Source organism: Ascaphus truei, chromosome 5 (genome assembly GCF_040206685.1).
Source record: "Ascaphus truei isolate aAscTru1 chromosome 5, aAscTru1.hap1, whole genome shotgun sequence".
Lineage (NCBI taxonomy): Eukaryota > Metazoa > Chordata > Amphibia > Anura > Ascaphidae > Ascaphus > Ascaphus truei.
The window spans coordinates 194,031,506-194,055,771 of NC_134487.1; the positions used below are offsets into that span (position 1 = coordinate 194,031,506).

General features: G+C 45.8%; 1 protein-coding gene across 2 annotated transcripts in view; it reads left to right on the forward strand.

Moving 5' to 3' along the window:
- The window catches only part of DPYSL2 (dihydropyrimidinase like 2), a 38,761-nt gene extending 14,800 nt beyond the window's left edge, over positions 1 to 23,961 (forward strand). For both annotated transcript variants that reach the window (XM_075601560.1, XM_075601561.1), the window contains exons 5-14: positions 495 to 556; positions 850 to 930; positions 1,232 to 1,300; positions 1,469 to 1,589; positions 1,789 to 1,945; positions 18,995 to 19,136; positions 19,409 to 19,579; positions 19,963 to 20,142; positions 20,285 to 20,450; positions 22,479 to 23,961. In XM_075601560.1, coding sequence (XP_075457675.1) covers positions 495 to 556; positions 850 to 930; positions 1,232 to 1,300; positions 1,469 to 1,589; positions 1,789 to 1,945; positions 18,995 to 19,136; positions 19,409 to 19,579; positions 19,963 to 20,142; positions 20,285 to 20,450; positions 22,479 to 22,570 — 1,241 coding nt within the window. In that variant the 3' untranslated portion in view covers positions 22,571 to 23,961. The remainder of the gene's footprint in view (positions 1 to 494; positions 557 to 849; positions 931 to 1,231; positions 1,301 to 1,468; positions 1,590 to 1,788; positions 1,946 to 18,994; positions 19,137 to 19,408; positions 19,580 to 19,962; positions 20,143 to 20,284; positions 20,451 to 22,478) is intronic.
- The last annotated feature ends 305 nt before the right edge of the window (positions 23,962 to 24,266 follow it).

Below are 24,266 nucleotides of genomic sequence, written 5' to 3' on the forward strand. Positions count from 1 at the left end.
CAGAGGAGAGAACAGTATATGATATGAAAATCATATGAAGAATTTTCATAGTTGTCATAACCTCATTAGGTACAATAAATTCATACAATATATAGCGTTGACATCATTATTGTTCATGACAGAGGAATATTTAAATGTACCAGATATTTTTTCTCTCTGTACCAGATATTTTTTCTGTTAATGATGTTAATGATGGTAATGATGTTTCTGTTAATGATGTCATTGCCAGCCTCCCCTCACAGATAGAATAGTGCAGGCAGTGATGGTGGCAGCCTCCCCTTTAACACAGGTACTTCACAGTAAGTGTCAGCCTCCACCTCACACACAGGTAATGCATGGGCAGTGCTAGCCTTCCACTCACACACACACATTTTAGTTCGGGCAATAGCAGTGCCATCCTCCCCACACATACAGGCACTAGTTTCATCTTGGTCAAGATTAATTGTTATGTGGGTGAGTGCACCCTGATCTGACCCCTCTATCAATTTTTGCAGGTGTTAATTCCTTTCTGGTTTACATGGCATTTAAAGACCAATATCAACTCACAGACTCCCAGGTAAAATCTCAGGTGGGGAGGGGGCTCTTTTTATTGTGTGACTTATCTTCAGCGATCTGAAATATTCTATTGTGTGTTCAGTTTACGCTTCACATATACCTGTCATAGTTCTGTCAAATTTTGTAGCGGTGGGAAACCTGAGGACTGAAGTTTGTATGTTACCCACTTCAGCCTGCCCCCTGACCTCCTGACTCTGCTTTCGGAACTCTTGACTGCCACGGCTTGTGTTTTCCATGGGTGTAGTGATGATGGAGGGGACAAAGGTTAATTGGCCCTTTTCTGCTCATTCCAAGATTTACGAGGTATTCAGTGTGATCCGTGATATTGGAGCCATCGCACAGGTCCACGCAGAAAATGGTGATTTAATTGCTGAGGTAAGTGTCACAGCAGTATATCAAGGCCACAGGGTCATGCAGAGGTCACAGAATCATGCTAAGGAAAGCCCATCACAGTGGGTGTCGGGTATGATGGAAGTAGTATTTTATGGGAATACTACCTGTTGCTGGTTACCAGATATCTGGTGTTTACAAGAGGGTATTAGTTATGTGTGATGGGTGAATAGGAGCAGGTATTGGGTGTCTTTGTATGGGACATCTGTGAGCGGTTATTACTTTACTGGGTTTAGGCATTTGTTGTCTTGGTGCAGGTCCTGATGTCATGTATTCCCCCTTCCAGGAGCAGCAACGGATACTTGAACAAGGAATCACCGGCCCGGAGGGACACGTCCTGAGCCGACCAGAAGAAGTGAGACTTTTATCTAATCCTTACCAGACTAATCCATGTCACTGTGCCACACTCCATGGCCCATAGGTTCTTCTGTCTTTGTCACTAAGCTCAATAACTTCAAGCTCTGACTCTGTATGTGACATCATGGATATATATCTATAATGTTTTTGCCCAATCCCTGTGCAGGTGGAGGCAGAAGCTGTGAATCGCTCAATCACCATTGCCAACCAGACCAACTGCCCACTCTATGTCACCAGGGTGATGAGCAGGAGCTCTGCTGAGGTCATCGCGCAGGCCAGGAAGAAAGGTGCTTGCTGGATCAGCAGCAGGGCATTATTTGGGTGTCCTAATGAGATTGATGTACGGGACTGCCACAAGGGGTCCCTGATTGGGTGGGGGCTGTAAGTGCCAGTATCACAAACTGGATGGCTTGGCGGTTTTGAGTGTCCTGGTCACATATTGGATAGGCTGGAGGTACAAGTGCCTCTCTCTCTCTGTCCCTGCAGGTGCCGTGGTTTATGGGGAGCCCATTACAGCCAGTTTAGGCACTGATGGCTCCCATTACTGGAGCAAAAATTGGGCTAAGGCTGCAGCATTCGTCATCTCGCCCCCGCTGAACCCGGACCCCAGCACTCCTGACTTCCTAAATTCTCTGCTCTCTTGGTGAGTATCCTGGGCTGTGGTGCCTCCGGCGTGTTGCGTGTGAACTGCCCTTAAAATCCAGCTCATAGTAATTACTTTATGATACATTGAGACGGTACATGATATACACTGTACATGTACATGATCTACTTTATATTCTGTGTGTGTAATATATATACATATTATATACATACACACACGTATGTATGTATGTATGTACGTGTATATATTAGTAGACATAACAAGAAAAAACATAACTGCAAAGACTCCGGAGGACTGTTTTTTGGGACTGGATTTTATTATTGTATTTCATATATTTTTATGTTTTCTATTTTCACATTTTTTGCTAGTTTTGATTGTTTAATTGTTGATTATTTTATATGATTATTCTATATGGTTATTTTAGATTTTGTATTAAGTGTGTTATAGTTAGCACTTCACTCCATTATTAGACACTTTTGTCTGACACACATTGTTATTAGTCACTGTCACATCGAGCACAAATAGTCTGCTAGAATCACAGCTAAATCTCAGTTTTTATTTACTAGTAGGGGACTTTAGTAGGCGCAACTTCACTTTGCTTTTTTTTTGTATATATATTAGTGTTGTACCGGGTACCAAAAATGGCCGGGTACCCGGGAATTTTTTTTTTTTCTTGCCTAACCAGGTACCCAGTAGGCTAGTTTTGGCTTACCTGCAGCCGGCGGTGGAGGGTGAGGAGGACCACGGCAAAATCCTGGTGACGGTGGGAGCAGACAATGTTATTCTTTAGCCGGTGGGAGCAGCAGAAGACATTCTTCACAGCGGTGCCGGTGGGAGCATGGGAGCATTACTATTGGATAGCCGGGGAGGAGCTGCCCCGGAAGTCGCATATATTCCCATGCTCCCACCGGCACCGGCTGTGAAGGATGTCTTCTGCTGCTCCCACCGGCTAAAGAATGACGTTGTCTGCTGCCACCCCCACCAGGATGTCTTCTGCTGCTCCCACCGCCACCAGGATGTCACCATGGTCCTGCTCCGCCGGCTGCCGGTTAGCCTTCTGCTGCTCTTCTCCTGCCATTCTCCAAGAGGAGGACCGAGCGAGCAGAGCAGAACGGAAATTACTCGGCACCGGGTTCCAGCCCCCTAGTGCCGGGTCTGGGTGATTTCCAGGTACTGAAAATATTGCCATGGTACCAGGTAATTTCTGGGTACTGAAAGTATTGCCGGGTATGCTGGGTACTAGGTAATTTCCGGGTACCCGGTACATCACTAGTATATATATAGCTATATGTGTGTGTGTGTATGTAATTTATTTCAGGAAAAGACATACACACAATGGATCACATTTTGCAATAGAAAACACACTTACTGGGATCGGGGCTAACGAATAAATCTTCCTTTAAACTAAATTGTCACAAACGACCACTGTAGGAGCCCTTTCCAATGACCGGTAGGTATTCATGAAAGTCCTGGAACGCAATTCGGCATGCAATACCAGCCGCAACCACTATGTTCTCAAAAAGCTGGACTTAAGAACATTTTCTGAGTCAAAATCTCTGAAGCCGGCTTGCGTCTATTCTTCACAGAACATCTTTGAATTTGCCGCTGATGGTTTGGCGCTTGGAATCTCTCCTCCTGATTGGCTGCAAGGTTTCTTATAGGTTTTAGTGTCCCATTCACAAACCTCTACAGCCTATCAGCGCGTGGGAATTTCACTACTGGCCAATCATCGATTTGCCGGTATATTGAAGCCGGGTGAACACCTTTTCTCATTCTGCTAAGGGGCATGCGCCAACTTGGCACCTCTGCCTCTTGGCATATTGAGCCCCCGGTGACTCCGCACAGACCCATAGGCACCAAGCTTGGTAGCCATCTGGTCCCTCGGAACCCAGGACTCGGAAATCCCACAGTTCATTGACAGGTTATCATTACATATACAGTTTAAACATAACTCTTTAATCAAATATACTGTTCTCTGTATCTTGCGTGTTAAAAATGTGTAAGTCCCCATTCTGGTGTCAGGGATGGAATAAGGGGGTATACTGTCTACACTTACTACCCTCATCCCTGCCACACTATAGAAATGACTTTAAACTTTTACACACCAAAAACACTCACAGCTTTATTATCTAGCTGGAGCATCCCCTGGACTCCTATACTAGGTTCAGGGTACCTGGGCATGTACTTGGGAATCCCCCCTTATACTATGGACCCCCTGTATGTTGCAAGTATACATTAACCCCTTCATGCCCCATTTACCTTTTCTGGATCATGCTGCACATGAATCCTGGCGGTGAGTCGCAAGAACGTTTTCAGCGTAGGAGTTTGCCCGGAGCAATGCGCTTTGATATATCCGAGAATCTTACTTGATTCCCAGATACATCGTTGGGGTATCCTGTAATTTTGGAACCCCAATACATAGCCATATTCTGTTTAAGACTTTCTCTGGCAAAATCCCACCCTGAAACTTACAGCCTAGAAATCTCCTGGTCCCAGCACCCAGAGAAAGGCAAAACACAGAAAAATCTTTAATGTTGCATAATTTGCACACAGTCACAGCAATGCATCTCTGACATCTAGGTCCAAGAGCTGACACTCTAGGACCTCAACTCGGATCACGGGTAACCAAGGGGGCTTAACCTTTATTAGTGAGCCTGGTTACCCTTCACCGTCACACACACACACATAGTCACGCGCACACACAGTCACAGATGATGCGTTCCATGTGAATGGATATTCCAGGCAAAAGGTGACATGTGTGCTCATTTGCGTGTCATTTCCCAGAATCCCTTGCTGCAGTGGAAGCACTGTATGTAAGTTTTGGTGCTTATCCCATAAAGCAATAACAGACCATACGATACCGGTTGCAACACGACATCAAGGGACAGCACGCAGGTAAGTAAATCATACATTTTCTTTATTTGATAGAAGACACAAAAACCGACGTTTCGGTCCCCCAGTGGGACCTTTCTCAAGGTTGTGCTCCCCCCACTGGGGGACCGAAACGTCGTTTTTTGTGTCTTCTATCAAATATAGAAAATGTACAGTATGATTTACTTACCTGCGTGCTGTCCCTTGATGTCGTGTTGCAACCGTAATCGTATGATATATATATATACGACAAACAAATGCGCCAACTCCATAGCACGTAACTGCTTAAAAATAAAGATACATTTATTTAAAATATCACCAACCCATAAGAAATGCACTTACAGGATTTTAAACAGAACCATTCGTGGGAGAAAAATCTCTATTGAGGTCATCTGCGATGGTAGGGGGAGTCCCAGGTAGGCAGAGTGGAAATACACAGCCTGTAGCCACAATAAACTCCTACCACGAGTTAGCAGCAAGTTGTAGAGGCATTCAGTGCCTTCACGTCCCTCTCTCCTGCATACAGTAATTGCCAGCACTCGAAAATACCGCCAGCTAGAGCGTAAGGACGCCGGGAACTCCAGATACACAGACACAAACGCGATGACGTCCCCAGCCCTACGCGTTTTGTCACTCTCTAAGGCAGGGGTCGTCAAACCGCGGCTCGCAAACCACTTGGGGCACGTCCGTGCGGCTCTCCTCAGGAATTGCGGGAGTAAGCGCGTGGGCGGCGGAGAAGCAAGTGTGGCGAAAAATGGCGGCGATTCCCCAGCGGTCCCGGCGCGCATGCGCAGTTCAGGGCCGCAAAAAACGTGAGACGGGGAAAGTACCAGCTCCTCCTGCCAGATCCTCCTGCGGCGGCCCCTCCCCGCTCCCAACGTGGGACGGAGGGGGAAGTACCAGCTAATCCTGCGGCCTGCTTCCCCCTGCGGCCAGCTTCCCGCGCTCCCCCCGCGCCAGATTCCCGCGCTCCCCCGAGCCCACCTCCCGTGCCCCCCTCCACCCCCCTGAGCCCACCTCCCGCACCCCCAAGCCCACCTCCCCTCCGAGGCAGCTGCCGCAGGGATATCGGGGGCAGAAAGGGAAAGTCCGGCTGCAAGCTGCACCCACCCGGTCAAGGTAAGTCACTGTTAATGAGGTCGTGAATCTCACTATATCAGGGTCTCTCTCTCTTCAGTCACTTGCTCCAAATTCAATCATGCATGCGCTAGCTCACTAAGAAAGACTCTGACACAAGGTTCAGCTTCAATCTCAGTACATGCGTTATCCCCGGGGGTAACACAGGAACTGCTGCTTTATTATTCAGCTCACATAGTTTATATAGCATAGCATGGGGCGAGGCAGGGGTTGGGCTTAAGCCGTTTATATCTTGATCCGGGACACTCTTTCGTCTCTCATTGGTGTACATTCCTTCGTGCATGGGTGCATGATCAGCTCGTGAGTCAGCTCGTGCTGATAAGCCAGTTGTTTGTACATCTTTCATCAGCCGGATGTCTTCATTACAGGATAATCTCAGGGTGTGTTCCCGGATACAGGCGCCATCTTTACTGTACAATATCTGTTTGCATTGCTGAGTTGGATAACTCTCGGAATAATGGATAAACATATATTCATATAATATTTTCTACCCTCACAATCCCCCCTTGAATCTATGTTTATTCGTTCACTCCCTAGGGGATACAAGCTGTCCTACGATGTGGGGAATGGGTAAAGGATTTCTTCACTTGACTACTGGCACAATACATCCCTAACAGATGTTCATACCTTCCATCAAGACTGTCAACATCGTAGGAGTCTCTCTCCCCAGATACCTTGAACCTCACAATAGAGAATTACGCATAATATATTTCTGCCTTGGGGGGCTTCGGGTAGGCATATCCGGCTTAGCTTTAGTTTGCAAAAATGATTCCAGTTCACTTCCTGTATTCATCATCGTTTCTGCTCCGACCACTTTATACATTAGTTTCCGATAAAGAGGAATGACACAGCAAAGCACAAGGATAGCAAAGACAAATAAACATAACAAAATCAATCCAATAGTCGTGAGAATTGACTTCCAGCCTCCAGTCCAATCTGCCAGCCAGTTGGCCCAGCTGGTATCCACCCCTGAATTCCTCTTAACTTCTGCCGCTAGATCCCTGATCTGGTTGAGTGCTTTAACCGTCTTTCCATCTATCACAGAGTTTTCTGGGATGAACGTGCAACATTCTTCTCCAAACATTGAACATACCCCCCCTTTCTCTGCTAAAAGCATATCCAAGGCCAATCGATTCTGAAGAGTCATTCGGGTATTTGGCCCTAGTTCCTCAATTATACCTTGGAAAGCGTCCCTACTGTAATTGATAAATCTTTGTTGGTTATAATATAGATAATTTATCCAGTCAACGTTTTTATTGATTTGGACCTGGGGAAGGATGGATGCGAATCCAGCGGAAATTTGGTCTTGGGCCTTAAATTCATCAGGGACCCCCCTTGGGACCCCTATGGCATCTCTATATACTAAATTATCTTTTTGTAGAGCTGTTGTTATACTCCTTTTTGATCGTGCCAAAGAGAGAGGTTTCCTGGATAGATACTGTACTTCTGGTTCCCATGGGAGTATTCTGAAAGGCATAACTACCTTAACTAATGCACACTGTCCTTGCCACACTGGGGGTAGAATATTTCGGAGTTTACCATTTCCGCATAACCAATATATATCAAGCATATGGCCAGTGTGATCCTGGAGGTCGGCAGAAGGTGTAGACGAGTTAGAAACGCAAAACCCTGGGTTAAATCTTCCTAAGTTTGTTCCCGTATCGTTATTTGCTATAAAGCATGTATAATTTCCGTTATGTACTATAACTTCCCTAGGGGGTTTAACGCTGGTTTTCCGTGATACCAGAGGCCTCAACTCCGGACAATCGGTAGTGTTTTTACCTTGCAGTAGACTAATCAGACAGTTTGTTTCATTGTCAGAGAGCATCAAGGGAACCGTAGTTAAATGCACATTCGCGGCTGCACAGGCTATACAGCTGACATTCTGCCCAGATGCCTTAACGGTATATTTTACCCATTCTATCCACATATTTTTCCTAATATCTGTTTGAGTCTCTATTTGGAATACATCTTTCCAGGTTAACCCTGGGATTGGTAACACCTCTTGAATTCGGGCATCTAATTTTTCTTTATTAGTGGGTTGGGAGGTTGGCGACACGGGTCTATTTTTGATATCTTTAAGCTCCACTTGTCCCAATTTTTTGGTGAGAGAACCCCCGTACATGCCAAGCACATATTTTCCCATATCTCCCTCGGAAGGATTTTCCAGTTGTAAATAAAAGGGTAGACAACCTTGTCGTACTTTACCTTTGCATTTGGTAGTACCCCAAACTCCTTTAGTGAGGGTTAGACGGGTGAGGAGAGATTTGCCATTCTCATCCTTTCTATCTAGTCCCCCCTTTGGCTTATACGCCCAATCATTTCCTGTGTTCCATCCTACATTTGACCAGGAGGAGCACCATTCATTCCCTGTACTGGTGACACACAGATATATTTGGGCCTGCTTATGTATAGGGGATCTTGAATCATATGAGGGATCATAATAGTAGTTAATAGGTTTAAGGGACCAGGGCTGTGCGGACAAGAGAGAGTCCTCGTAAATACCACAATTTGCGACATTACAAAAATCAGTGGTGAATGTTTGTAGAGGCAGGGAAGTGTTTACCCAGAAGGTTACTGGGGCAGTTTCAACAGTACTTAAGAGCACCATAGTGAAAAGGATATACATCATGGAGCTTCAACGGGAGATTTCTTGCAGTGAGAGGCGTGGATCCAGGGTCCTTTCCCTTCAAGTTTCACTGCCGTAGGTGTTATCAGCAGGACTCGATATGGACCTTCAAATCTGGGCTCCAAACAATCGGGTCTCACGTGTTTCTTCAGATACACGCTATCCCCAGGTTGGAAGGGGTGTACTGTGTCTCCTGTGGACTCTGGAAGAGAAGCAGATACTACAGAACGAGAGTTAGACAATTCTTGCGCAAGTGAAATCACAAATTGTACTACCTTGTCCTGACCTTTTTGTAATTCCTGACTGTCTATCTCTGGTATTCTGGGAGGGGACCCAAATAGGACTTCATATGGGGTAAGCCCATGCTTGGCCTGGGGCGTGTGTCTGACATGATATAACGCTATAGGCAATAGATCTGGCCAGGGGAGGGGGTGATCTTGACTCATCTTAAGTAGTTTGGTTTTCAGTGTGCCGTTCATCCTTTCCACCTTTCCCGAACTTTGTGGGTGATAGGGAGTGTGGAGTCCTTGATGAGATCCCAACATAAACCATAGTTCCCCAAAAATAGAGGCTGTGAACGCCGGTCCTTGGTCACTTTCGATCACTTCAGGTATACCAAACCTGCATGCTATTTCGATAAGCATTTTCTTCGCTGTCACCTTTGCCGTCATATTCTTGACTGGGTAAGCTTCGGGCCATCCTGAAAACATATCCACTACTACCAATACATACTCGTATCCCCCGGCCGGGGGCATGTGAATATGGTCCACTTGGATTCTCTGCCATGGGTAGTCGGGCTTGGCTAAATGCTGGGTGGGTACGGTCTGTGTGCTGCTGGGATTACAGGTTTGACAAACCTGACAGGCTCGGTTGTATGCGGCCAATGTGGTACTGATCCCAGGAGCATAGTAGAACTTCCTTACATATGCGAGGGCTTGATTCTTTCCTCGGTGTGTGGCTCCATGTGCCCATGTTGCTACGGCTGGATACATTCTTCTTGGAAGACAGTACACATTATCCTTTTTCCACAGACCAGTTTTCTTTTCCACGGTCGCCCCATCTTTCCTCCACTGCTTCTTTTCTTCTGATAATACTTTTGCCTGTTCCTGTTGTAGTTTAACAACTGGAGGTCGTGCTGTATTAATTTCGGGAAACTCTTCAGCCTCGATTTGTGCCTCTGTTTCCTCCCGTTGTTTCTTTTCTTGTGCCCGCGTGCTTACCATTGCTACTTCCATGTCTTCCATGGCTAGCCATCTCTCTGACACAGATCCCAAGGCAGCTTGTTTGGCGGCTTGGTCAGCTAATTGATTTCCTCTTGTTTCCGTGCTGTCCACTTTTCCATGTGCCTTGACCTTGAGAACCGCTACCTGGATAGGTAGCCCCATAGCATGCATAAGTCCTTGGATAAGGGTGGCATGCTTCACCGGTGTTCCTGAGGAGGTTATGAATCCTCTATTTCTCCAGATAGTACCAAAATCATGGGCAATGCCAAAAGCATATCGTGAGTCTGTTCTTATATTCACCCTTTTTCCTTCTGCCATCTCCAATGCTGTTTGTAACGCAATCAATTCCGCTTCCTGGGCTGACCTGCTTGGTGGCAATGCTTCAGCGTAGAGAATCTCTTTCTCCGTGGTGACGGCAAAACCGGTATGAAATCTGCCGCTATCATCGGCATACCTTGAGCCATCTGTCCAGAGTTCTAGGTCAGCGCCTGGAATCGCAGTAGTAGACATATTCTGTGGTTCTGACGTGTCTTGCTGTAAAGTGAGTAAACAGTCATGGGGGGACACTGGTGGACTAGAAGTGTTTAATTCTTCCATCAGTTCCTCTCCCCCCTTTGGGATATGTGGCAGAAGAGTTGCTGGGTTGATAGTGGTACATCGTTGAAAAGAAACATAAGACGGAAGAAGCAATGAGCACTGAAGTCTTAAATGACGTTGATGCGAGAGATGTCGGGGTAATGTCAGCGAGAGAACAGCAGCCAAGTCATGTGGAGCTTGAATAATAACATCATGTCCGAGAGTGATGTCCGCCACTTTATCCAGCAGTACTTGGGCGGAATGGGCGGCTTTGAGACAACTCGGAGAAGTACGTGCAACCGGATCCAGCCTGCAGGAGTAGTAACCGACAGGGCGCTGTTTTTCCCGATGGGATTGTGTAAGAACTCCAGAAGCATGGCCTTCCTGCTCGGACACATATAGATTGAATGGCTTGGTATAATCTGGAAGGCCCAGTGCTGGTGCACTTGAAATGGCTTCCTTCAGAAGATTGAAACAGCGTCGATATAATTGATAGGCAACTGGGTCGGCCACATCGTCTTCCTTGGGGCCAGTTTTCAGCGCATCATATAGCGGTTGCATAAGCCTGGAAGCGTCAGGTATCCACTGTCTACAGTAGGTGATAAGTCCAAGGAATGATTGCAGTTGGCTGATTGTGGATGGATAAGAGACAGATACAATAGCTTGTTTCCTTTCATCTGTCAGATGTCTGATTCCTTGTGATATACAATGCCCCAGAAAAACGACCTTAGGGAGGCACCATTGGAGTTTTGACTTAGAGACTTTACATTGGATGGAGGACAGATGCTGCAACAGGGAGACGGAGAGTGATTCCATCTGTTGGCTGTCGATTGGGCCACATAGCAGAAGGTCATCAACATACTGGAGTAGCGTAGCTTCAGGGTGAGCTAACACCCATGGTGAAAGAGAGAGTTTCAAAGCTTGGGAAAACTGGTTAGGGCTATTCTGGGCCCCTTGGGGTATTCTTGTCCATGTCAGTTGAGCTCCTTGGAAAGTAAAATAAAATAAAAATTGGGAGTCCACATGAAGGGGAACACTGAAAAAAGCATTGGCCAGGTCTATAACTGTGAAGAGACTGGCCTCGGGAGGGACTCCGCTGAGGAGAGTATTCGGATTGGGGACAACAGGGGTTTCCAGTATTGTTGCCGCATTGACAGCACGCAGATCTTGTACCAATCGATATTTATCAGGTTGACCTTTGACACTTTTCTTCTTGACAGGAAACAGAGGCGTATTGCAAGGTGAAGTGCAATACCTGAGCACCCCTTTCTCCAAATATGCATGAATTTGTATCTTCAGACTGGCTTCCTGTGCAGCTTTGAGAGGGTATTGCGGGATTCTTGGGTAAGGGACTCCAGGTTTCATCCGTACAACCACTGGGGGAACGGGAAGAAGCCCCACATCTTCAGGTCCCACAGACCATAAACTAGAAGAAACTTGAGGTTCAATATGGCTGGGGAAACCAGTATTTGGGTTGGATTGTTCTTGTAACAGCATCAGTGGTAAAGCTCGGATGATGCAGATATCTGGGGGGGTGTCTCCCCCTTCCGGGCGATGGAGAATAAGTTGCATGCCGCACTCATCATATAAAATATTTGCCCTTAGTCTTTGTAAAATATCGGACCCTAATAGATTTAGAGGGCAGGTGTTCGATACCAGAAATCTAGCAGCGACTTCTGAGAACGGTCCGAGAGGTACAGGAACAGTAAGGCGGCTGTTTTGCGGTTTTCCCTCTACCCCCATTGATGTCATCCAATCATCGGAAAGTTCTATAGTGGGGGGGAGCAATTTTTTGGATATAACGGACGTGGACGCCCCTGAGTCCACCAGGAAATCCATAGGGACCTCTGCTACTGTGAGAGTGACTTTCCCACAAACAGCAGTTTGCCCCACTGCTGCCATGGCGGTCCCAGGTTGTCCCCCCTTTCAGGACCGGGGTGGAGGTCCCTCAGGTAGTTGGTCTGGTCTGGGCTTCCTACATTCTCTCCTAACATGTCCAACTATTCCACAGTTCCAGCAGGTTGGTCCACCTTGGCTTCGGCCTCCTCCGTTTTGTCTCCGGTCTTGCCGAGGCCCATTGTTTGGGTAGTATCCTTGTTGGGGGGTGTGCTGTGGATAATAGGGAGTGTAGGCCGGGGCAGGGGCAGGGTAGGGGTATGGCTGTGGGTAAGGAGGGAAAGGAGGGGGCGGGTACGGATTATTACTGGGGGGTTGGAAAGGGGCGGGGACAGACGGTGGAGGGAAAGAAGCGGGAGCGGGAGGTGAGGTATTAAGGGAAGGACATAAAACTGCATCTGTGCATTCATTTTCTTGCATCATTAGAGCAAGTGCTTTCTTTTTCCCTTTGTCTTTCAGTTCCTTTGCTTGTGACCGGGCAAAACCTTTAGCTACTAATATAGCGTCTTGTAATGTTCCCCCAATACAATCTGGGCGTATTGACATAATCTTGTCTTTCAGCTGTTCATTGAGTCCATCTACAAAAGCCTTAGTCAGGATCATACGGTGAGCCTTGGCTTGAGTGGCAAAGCCAAGGTCTTCGAACAGTATTCTGATCCTGGAGCCGTACTGTTCCACAGATTCATCCGTTTGTTGTGTAATCTCTTGGAGTGAGCCCTGTAACTCTGTGAGTGCTTCCTGGGCCCAGAGTTTGAGTTGTTGACAATAAGTGAGTCCCGAAGAGTATGTATCAATAGGTTGTGACTGACTTAGGTCGAATGCCGGGGCCATCAGTGGCAGGAAACTGTCTGTGCATTTAATCTCCGTGAGAGATTGTAGATCCTGCCAGGTGCATCCGTAGGTTTTCTGTATCTGGCACATTCGTCTGTAGAACGGCATAGGCTGTTTCTCCGGGTCAGGTAGACCAGACACCAGAGTGGAAACTTGTGTAGGGGTGAACGTAACATACTGAAGACCAAGCTTGGGTGTGTTATGTGTCGCATTATTGGTTTGGCCTTCTGCCGTGGGCTCCGTTTTTATAGCTGATATCCCTTGGGTATGATAAATCTGGGAACCGGGAAGTGGGGGCACGGCCGAGGGCACTATATCTGAGAGTGTGCCCTTGGATTGCAAAGCTGACTGAAGGACTGGCATTCTATCGGGATCATCAGTGACTATTCTGATCTCTGAGAGTGTAGTAGGTTGGGTGGCCACAAATTCTAATATGGTAGATATGATAGCATTTACAGCAGGTTTGAGTGGGTACCTAAATAACCCCGTGGATACCAAAGGAAAAGCAACAGAGGAGATTCCGCGCTCAACACAGGCCTGGTCTGACAAATGAATAAGGGTATTCCAGACGACGGACTTTAATTGAGATTCGCATACTTCGGCAGAATCAGGGTCATACCGGGGACCTACGGCATGTATTATAAGGGCTATAGGCAAGTTACCGGGCCAGTGACAGCAATTTGTCCCGGGGGTACTTGGCCTGTGCGTGAAATGATTAGGTTGCAATCCCGCTGCATGGAGGGGCCTGCGGCAAGAGAGATACTCCGGGCCAGTCCACTCCCGTGTTGGAGTTGGGAGTTAGCAGGGTTAACTATTACATCTACCACCGCTGTGGTTATGTCCCCAGTTCCTACAGTGACAATAACTTGCTTGCCCTGTCGTGTGACAAACGGTTTGGATAGTGCCGGAAGCCACTGTTCCGGTGCCCGGGGGAGTGTGTCAGAAAGAGGTGGTCTGGTAGGAACTACTGGCGTGGGATTGATTATGAGCGGCGGAGCCCGGGGCGTAGAGGTGGGTGGTGGATTAGGGCCTGGATATAAAGGGTCGTCAAAGTCCCCTAGATTTGATGTTTCGGACTCCGACCTACTATCAGGTCGTATTGCCTGTCGCCTTTGTTGACGCGCAGCGATGGCTTCTGGGGAAGTGAGAAATTCTTGAAGCGAGGTGAAGGGAAAAAGTACTTGTAGTGTAGACATAGCGTCATGCGTTTCACTGACCATCGGGCCTTGCGTTCCAGCAGGCTTAGGGCCTTGCGTGTCACTAGGTCCTTTTCCTGTATCCGGGCCTTGGTAAAAGGAACCGGAAGGGGTGAGGATAGGATATAGAGGGGCGGGAGGGAGCGTCTGGACGGGAGAGGAAGGGGCGGACTTCTCGGATAAGATGGGCGGTGGGCCGGGACGGGGCACACCACAATTATAGCAGAAACTCCGCCATTCCGGGTTTTGCATACCACAATGGTGACAGACCCACCCCTTTGGACTAGGGCGGGCGCCATCTTGGTATGGCGGCGGATATGGGGTTTCCTCAGTTTTAACAAGCTTCATATATCCATATAGGGGATCAGTATTTTCTGCTCCACCCTCCCCCCGTACTTCTTCATAACCTTCATCACACAATTTTCCCGCTACTCGGAGATGAGCCTGTGCTACCTCTAAAAGACCTTTGTCTTCCAGCATTCCCCGGGATTCGGTTATCATTTTAGACCATATGCTGGGTTGTAATCTTCCCGTAGGCGGGACTCCAGCCAGTTTATATAGATTAGTAGCATGTTTGGTATATTTCTTTCCTTCTCGAGTGCGGACTAAATCTAGTGCTGTCTGTGCCCCTGTGGGCAACACATGTTTTTTCTTAAATAAGTGCAACATCTCTGAATTCTCTGTTCGTCCCACTAATATCTCGTGGCCGGTCCTGTGTCACCGTCTCGAGGGAACCACTGTTTGGTTACCGCCCTCAGACGTTGGGTCCCTGACCCCAGACACCCGGTACCGTACTGTTCTGTTCGTACTGTTCGTACTGTTCCACAGATTCATCCGTCGTATATGTAGGTGTATTAATTCATTAGTGTTGGGAATTTAGGTGACCGAGTAGGTATTAATGGGAAATAGACTGCGGGTTGTCTGATTGTTTTTCTGACTAGTAATTGCAAAATCTCTGAATGAGAGTGCAGGCTGTCAGCCCGAGATAAGGGAACAGGACAGGCACTGATGATCTGAGGGCGGTAACCTGGAAAAGTGGTTCCCTCGAGACGCCGCATGATCAGCTCGTGAGTCAGCTCGTGCTGATAAGCCAGTTGTTTGTACATCTTTCATCAGCCGGATGTCTTCATTACAGGATAATCTCAGGGTGTGTTCCCGGATACAGGCGCCATCTTTACTGTACAATATCTGTTTGCATTGCTGAGTTGGATAACTCTCGGAATAATGGATAAACATATATTCATATAATATTTTCTACCCTCACACTGTCACCCAGTCACTGTCACCCACCCAGTCACTGTCTCCCACCCAGTCACTGTCTCCCACCCAGTCACTGTCTCCCACTAAGTCACTGTCTCCCACCCAATCACTGTCTCCCACCCAGTCACTGTCGCCCACCCACCCAGTCACTGTCTCCCACCCACCCAGTCACTGTCAGTCACTGTCTCCCACCCACCGTCACTGTCAGTCACTGTCTGCCACCCACCCAGTCACTGTCAGTCACTGTCTAACACCCACCCACCCACTGTCAGTCACTGTCTCCCACCCACCGACCCACTGTCAGTCACTGTCTCCCACCCACCCACCCACTGTCAGTCACTGTCTCCCACCCACCCACCTACTGTTCTTCACCCACCCACCGTCATTCACCCACCCACTGTCATTCACCCACCCATCCACTGTCATTCACCCACCCATCCACTGTCATTCACCCACCCATCCACTGTCATTCACCCACCCATCCACTGTCATTCACCCACCCATCCACTGTCAAACAACCATCATTCACCCACTCCCCATCATTCACCCACCCACCGTCATTCACCCAACTGTCATTCTACTGTCATTCACCCACCCAGTCATCCACCCACCCACTCAGTCACCCAGGCAGGCAGTCACATGTCTTTTGTTGAAAATATAAAAATAAATAGGTTGCATTGTAATGTTTTTTTCTGTATCACAATAAGAAAGCAGTTAAGTAAAAGTTGCGCGCTAAAATATATTTTTTCGTGGTAGGTGCGCTATGGGTTCGGGGGGGGGGGGGGGGGCCTGCTCCTTTCATTTGTCCCTGGGGCCCATGATTTCTGTTGGCGGCCCTGGGGGGGGGGGGGCAGCCTGATGTGATGGGGGGGAATAATGATGGGGGGACAGTCTGATGTGATGACGGTTAATCAACCTTACTTGTAAAAATATATTTATTGCTCTTTGAAAAATTCTAAATCGCCGTACTACTCATATTTGGCTCTTTTGGACTAAGAGTTTGATGACCCCTGCTCTAGGGCGACTTCGTCAGGGGATGTATGATTGGTCAAAGACAGCCAATGAAATAGGCTGAATCATGTAAACCTATTCTCACATTGGTTCTATGTTTCACCACGAGGCATATACAATTAAAAATTGCCACAATTCATAGCATAACAATTCATAACAACAAAAAACATTAATACTTATGTTTACCAAATTTTATTTGGATTATATGCATTCATCCATGTCTGATGAAAGTTAGATTGGTATTAGTAAGATAGCTTTTTCTAAACACTTACAAGTGTTAGTTGAGATTAATTGTATTAAATTAATTAGTTTAAGTTATTCTCAGTTTATGGTGTGAACAACATAAGTATTGATGTTTTTTGTTGTTATGAATTGTTATGCTATGAATTGTGGCAATTTTTAATTGTATATGCCTCGTGGTGAAACATAGAACCAATGTGAGAATAGGTTTACATGATTCAGCCTATTTCATTGGCTGTGTTTGACCAATCAAAACCCCCCTGACGAAGTCGCCTTAGAGTGACGAAACGCGTAGGGCTGGTGACATCATCACGTTTGTGTCTGTGTACCTGGCGTTCCCGGCGTCCTTGCGCTCTAGCTGGCGGTATTTTCGAGTGCTGGCAATTACTGTATGCAGGAGAGAGGGACATGAAGGCACTCAATGCCTCTACAACTTGCTGCTAACTCGTGGTAGGAGTTTATTGTGGCTACAGGCTGTGTATTTCCACTCTGCCTACCTGAGACTCCCCCTACCATCGCAGATGACCTCAATAGAGATTTCTCTCCCACGAATGGTTCTGTTTAAAATCCTGTAAGTGCATTTCTTATGGGTTGGTGATATTTTAAATAAATGTATCTTTATTTTTAAGCAGTTACGTGCTATGGAGTTGGCGCATTTGTTTGTCGTTTTTCCATAGATCTAAAAGTGGTTGGCTATACCACTCTTTTTAAGCTGCCTAGAGGCTCCCTGGATCTGCTACTGGGACTATACATCTCTCTGGATTTCTTCTGTTTTTTTGAGTAGAACATTTATTTTGGACTTTTTCTTATTACGATCACGTTATGGTTTGTAGATTTAATTAGGTTAAATTGTGGTAATTTTATTATTAATTCAATTTATATGTTATTATAATTTATAAGTGTCACTTTATATCCTCCTTAGCGCTACTTAATTGTTGTGTTGTTTTTTGATATATATATATACAGTGTTCGACAAACCTATACATTTGCTCGCCCCGGGCGAGTGGATTTAACCCCCGGGCGAGTAAATATTGGCCCAAGCAGCACACGTTTGGTACTAGGTGGCGAGTAGATTTTTTTGTGTGGCGAGTAGATTTTTTGGTGATTTGTCAACCACTGTATGTATATATGTAAAAAAAAAATCTGCAGCACTCTCTTGTAAGGTAAATGCTTAGATAGGTTAGACACATATGGGATAGGAGTTGGATAAAGGACCTGGAGGTCCGAAACGTCGCTCCCCTTTTCTTGTATTGACCCCTTATGTGTGTCTGATGCATTAAACCCTATCAACTTTTACCTTACCAGAGAGTAATGCAGATTTTTTTTAATATTTTCTCTATTCTGTTGCCTGATGGTGATTCCGGCTGCACTGTAAGCACCCTGATTCTAAGCTAAGTTATTTGTCCTTTTTATGCTATTTTGATTTTTTATATTATATTAATTGTGGGTAATAAAAAAAGTAACAAAAACCCTCCACCGTATAGCATACAGCAAATGAAAAGAATCAATAATGAGCACATTCACATGTCTCAGACAGATCTGCTGCCCTGCTTTTCACCGTTATCTCCTAGCATACAGCGCTTCCACTGCAGCAAGGGATTCAGGGAAATGACATGTAAATGAGCCCACATGGTCACCTTTTGCTTCAAGTCCATATTGACGTGAACCCCTATAAGCTTATGCCGGCTGCATTAAACAGCCTTTCAGCACAGCCTGGGTTAAGTACATAGCCAGTAAACATCAATACACTGACAGCTTTTTCAACCTTTTGGGTCTCATCAGTGTGAGACTGGTTATACTAGGTTTGCAAATTGAAGCTGGGATAGGTTTCAGCCACATCTTAGATAAGTTATGGCTGGTAAAAAAAAAAAGTAACAAAACCCCTCACATACTGTATATAATGTGTGTATGTATGTGTATAGATACACACACATACTGTATAATAAGACAGACTGACCAGTTGTTTTTCTGTGTAAAGGATTTTAACCCTAACATTAAAGGACACCAATAAAGTTTACGGTTAAAATGATAGCAAGTTATTGAACCAGATCTGATCGGGATTTACTGGGACTGGAATTGTCAGGTAATAAACGGTTTATTCAAAATGTTTCCTTTGTATTTAAATGAATTTATATGCAAGTGACCGGTTTAGTTGATGGAAATGTGTTATCGCCTTATCTGATTCTGGACAATATTCCTTCATACTCCTGTCTCCCAGCGGTGACCTGCAGGTTAGCGGAAGTGCACACTGCACTTTTAGCACTGCCCAGAAAGCTGTTGGTAAAGATAATTTCACACTAATCCCAGATGGAACCAATGGAGCGGAGGAGAGAATGAGCATTGTGTGGCACCGAGCCGTGGTGAGTGCAGTGCAAAGGGGAGCGCAGTGCTGCAGGAGAGGAGTTTGCCGTGGGAGGACCATAGTGTGTGTAGGGAGGGGGCAGGTTGGGAGAAAGGGGGAAGATATAGGGGATGAGGGGAATAATTCTGTAAGAGTGATTGCAGAGCATTATAGGGTGAAAGGCATACTGCAGAACATGGGAAAGCAAAGGATGCTGTCGTGGGGCAAAGCTGTGGTGTGTGGATGAAGCGAGTGTTGCTCAGGTATGTGTGACTGGTTGTCCCTCCTTAGGTGACTGGGAAGATGGATGAGAATCAGTTTGTGGCAGTAACCAGCACCAATGCTGCCAAGATCTTCAACTTGTACCCCCGCAAGGGACGCATTGCTGTGGGATCTGATGCTGACCTGGTCATATGGGATCCAGACTGTGTGAAGACCATCTCGGCTAAGACACACAACAGTGTAAGTGCTGGAGAAGCTTTGCCAACTGTACTCCTTTTAGAAGAAGCAAACGACATACAGAACCTAATCTATTACCCTAATATGAGCCGTAATAATAACAACCTGGATATAACCCTAGCCCTATTAAAAAAAAGAGGATGAACCCTAATATAAACTCAATGTAAACCTAAATTTAATACATAAACCAAACCTAAGAGGAGCCCTTATTTAACCTATTTGTAGCCCTATCCTCAATATATTCCTAATTCCAATATAACATTTATATCTAGCCCTCAATCTGTTTGATTCTCTAATTCCTCGGATTTAAACCCCCATTTTTATTGCCTTGCTCTCCTCTTCCGTCTTCCAATGGTGATTTTTGAGTCAATTTATTTTCTCTGCAGTCAGTGGAGTATAATATATTTGAAGGAATGGAGTGTCGTGGAAGCCCCCTGGTTGTAATAAGCCAAGGAAAGATTGTACTTGAAGATGGGAATCTTCACACTACTGAGGGATCAGGACGATACATTCCCAGGAAACCGTTTCCAGATTACGTGTACAAGCGGATCAAGGCCAGGAGCAGGGTGAGACAAGAGAGGATTTGGGAGGGAGCAGGGTGGGGCTGCTTGGGTGGAGCATAAAATGAGACTGGCAGGCAAGGCTCTAATGCCACAAATCTGTGACTGAATTGTCCCTGGCTGAGTGTTAATACCTTAATGTCTCCAGCTTGCTGAGTTGCGAGGGGTCCCCCGTGGACTGTATGACGGGCCTGTTTGTGAAGTTTCTGTGACCCCAAAAGCTGTCACTCCAGCGTCCTCTGCCAAGACATCACCGGCGAAACAACCAGCGCAACCCATACGGAACCTGCACCAGTCTGGGTTCAGCCTTTCTGGTAAATAGCTTCCCGCCGTAACCATAGGGTGACTCTGACTGTGTCCCTCCCGCCTTAAGGTGACACGGACCGTGACACACTGTTACCCTCCGGTGAGCGAGACCAACAGAAGGGAAGTTACCTCCTCTAGCAGTATAGGTGTTATATTATGCTCTTTGTGGGGATGAGTTAAGTAACACACTGCCGGTGTATTAGTGAGGGGGTTAAGTAAGCGCTACAGTTAAAAGGACTATTCGGTAACCCATTCCTCACTATCTTCCCCTGCTCCAGCCATTCATAGATGTCTTCTCTCCACTTCGCTGCAGCCAATCACAAATCCCTATCCCTGCTCCAATCAATCACACATATTCTCTCAACCGCAGCCACTGCTCCTCACAGATCTTTTTTCCCCTGCCCTATCCAATCACTGATTGTCATGGGAGACCAGGCAGTTTACACCTTTTTACCAGGATCATTCATTGAGCAAAACAGGATAATGAAATAAATTTTAGTTTATTGATTTAAAATAGGCATACACACAGTGGAACACAAAATACAGGCAAAAAAACACACTTACTTGGGAACTGGGGTAAAAAAAATACTCTCCTAGATGCAGGGAATTATAAATAAGAACTTTCCCCTGACCGGGATTTAGCCCGCAATGTCCTCTTTCTTGCTGGAGACTGATGGGGGCATGGATTCTTATAGTATTTCTGACTCCATCCACAAATTATTACAGCCCAATCAGAAGCTTGAGAACTTTCTCAGCAGCCAGTCAGACAAGCCAGTAGGAAAAAACAGGGTTAGCTAGAAATCTGAATGAACCCAGGGGCATGTGCAACTTGGCACCTCTGTCCCTGGTTCCCTCAATGCCACCCACGGTGACTGGCTCCTCCAAGTCTGACAGAACAACTGGCTGACCGTACTTGGGTACTCAGACTTTTCCTGCTGCCCATTTGCATCTCACACCTCTGGCATCCTCTGGCTTCTTTGAACTCTGATGTCTCCCAGACTTACTAGCACCTAACTTGGTAGCCCTGGCAGTCTCTGGGACATTGATTCTGAAAGCCCACTAACTTACAGTGCAACTACTACACTTAATTACATTACATGTATTAATAAAATAAACCTTTAATACATCCTTAAGCCCTGGATATGGGGAATAGAATAGAAAAGTGTACTTTTTTTCTATCAGCCTATATTCCCCACACTCTATAGGACTTGGCTAGACTCTGAGATCCCCCCCCCCCCCCACAACCTTATCTACGGTTAGGGAGATCCATGAACCCAATACTGGTTCTGGGCTACCTGGCACTAACTGGGTACCGCTATGTTACCTAGTGATCCCCGCAGCTACAGGAACACTTTTCATCCCTGTGCCTCATTTTACCTTTCTTGCTGTGCTGAAGCAGGGAACCCTAGTGGTGAGTCGCGCAAGCGTTTTCAAGGAAAGATATTGTGAGGACAATGTGCATTCATGGATCCGAGAATCAGACATGATTCCCGGTACATTTTTGGGGTATCCAGCAACTCTGGACCCGACTATCTAAAATCACACACATTCTGACAACAATTCCTCCGCAAAACCCCTTTGAAACTCATGCCCTAGAAATCCCTGCTCTCTAACATGCCCTAAAAGATAAACACACAAAAAATATCTTTATTATATTTCAGGCATTGCAAAGATACATTGTTACTGGGCTCAAGAGCTAACCCTCTTGAACCCATATATATGGATCAGGGTTCAAGGTTAATCACCTTGATAAAGAGCTAACGCTTGAAATGTGTAGGTGGGGGCATTTTTTCCTGTGTATGCTATGTGTCTCCATGCTGCTAATAAATTAGCTTTGTTTTTCACTTTGGGAACGCTCTCCCTGCCTTTTTGATCATTTATACCTGCTGGAAAGTAGTGCTTTGCCTTTTTTGGTTCCTGTTTAACCATTTATGGGCTTGACCTTTTATTGAGAGCTTGGTTTATCCTTTACCGTCACACTGATCTCCTTTCTCTCTCCCTGTGCTCCAACCAATCACAGATCTTCTCTTTTGCAGGCGCCCAGGTTGATGACAATATCCCTCGCCGCAATACTCAGCGCATAGTGGCGCCCCCTGGAGGCCGTGCCAATATCACAAGCCTGGGATAGGTCCAGCCTTGTGTTCCGGCTCCAGGATTCGGCTCCTTTTTCAAGTTGAATGATTCTGAAAGGGTTAAATATTCCTGATTTTCTATATTTCAGGGGACTGTGGGGGCAGTGACTTCTCAAGGAACTGGAACAGATCAATTAGGAAACTTAAATATACATACACAGTCACAAGTGTGTACCAGTTTGTGTGTTTACTTGTATGTGTATATATGTGCTTTATGTGTGTGTGTATGTATGTATGTGTGTGTATATATATATATATATATATATATATATATATATATATATATATATATATATATATATATATTCACATACTCGTCTGGGTTTTTCTAGGGTTAAATAGAGAACCCCACAAATTCTGTATTTCCTAGTGCCTCTACACTCCCTCTGGATTCCCATTTGCCCCCTCCCCCCTACCGAGCACTGTACACAGATAGCCACGTCCTACAGCTGAAAAGATGCTGAGCACGCACATCCCAGTTATTCCACATAGAACATGATACAATTAGAGTATTAATGTTGTGGTATCAGGCTTAGGGCTATTTAAAAACTATATCATAACTGTTCCTAGAAGAAGATACAAAAGACAAAGATGGGAGCAAGGGGTGTCCCATTGGACATAAGCAGATCCACAAATTGACACAGACAGGTCACAAAGTGATAATGATCCAGCTGGTATCTCCAAATCTTATACTACATACCAAACTTTATGACAGCCCAGTAAATGGAGGAACAATCACAGATCTGGAGCATTATACTGTGACCTGGAGATGGGTGGCAGAGAAGTATGATAGGACAGGACCTGTCACTTTTGCATATTCCTTTCAATGAAGTAGCCTGAAAACAAAAATCACTAATTCCCAAATGAACTATGTAAATCTTTGTCTTGACATTTCTGCTCATAACACCTCATGACTACAATCATGTCAAAGTTGGCACTGGTCCTACAGTATACGTGTGACACTTTGTGTTACACACATGCTGTTAAGAGTTGTAGAGTCAGGTGCATGTAACGGTAAGAAATAAAATGAATTACGCCAGGAGTTGCATCTCCAATTGTAAATGTGCCACTTGTTAAGCAGGTAGGAGTTTTATGGGTGGTGACCCCATGCATAGCAGTCCACGCAGGTGTAGGATTTTTAAGGGAGATCCCGGTACTCACGTTGCAGGGTAAATGTTCCATTCAAGCTGTTTCTTAACCCGTTGTGGGATTTGTGGTTGTGTTCCTGAGTGCCGGAGATTTTGTGCTAATGCTGATTAAATGTGTCTAGGAAGAAAATATACTAACCCCAATGTCTTAATTAGCAAAATTGTGTCTTCTCCCTGTAAACACTTTCTGTTCGGATCTCTTACCACATGATCCACTAATAAACTGTTGTGCTTTCAAATTTATGTTAATGTTCTTTTTACTTATGCACTAGCATACACACAGGTCACCAACAGATGCACACAGGGGTCACCAAGGAAGACGAACATATCCATGGAACTCTGAAACATGTAAGAGGGTGAACATGTACTGTGGGACATCACAACCCCAAAGAGGAGAAGTTCAGAATTTTTTAACTGAAAGTTGGTGTTCAGCTTTGGACTGCAGATCCTATTGAACCATCCCATACTTACAGCCTTCTTTCCCCTTGCATTAAAAAAGCAAAACCTCAACGGGGCTGGCAAGTATACAGTGCCTCGTTTGCCA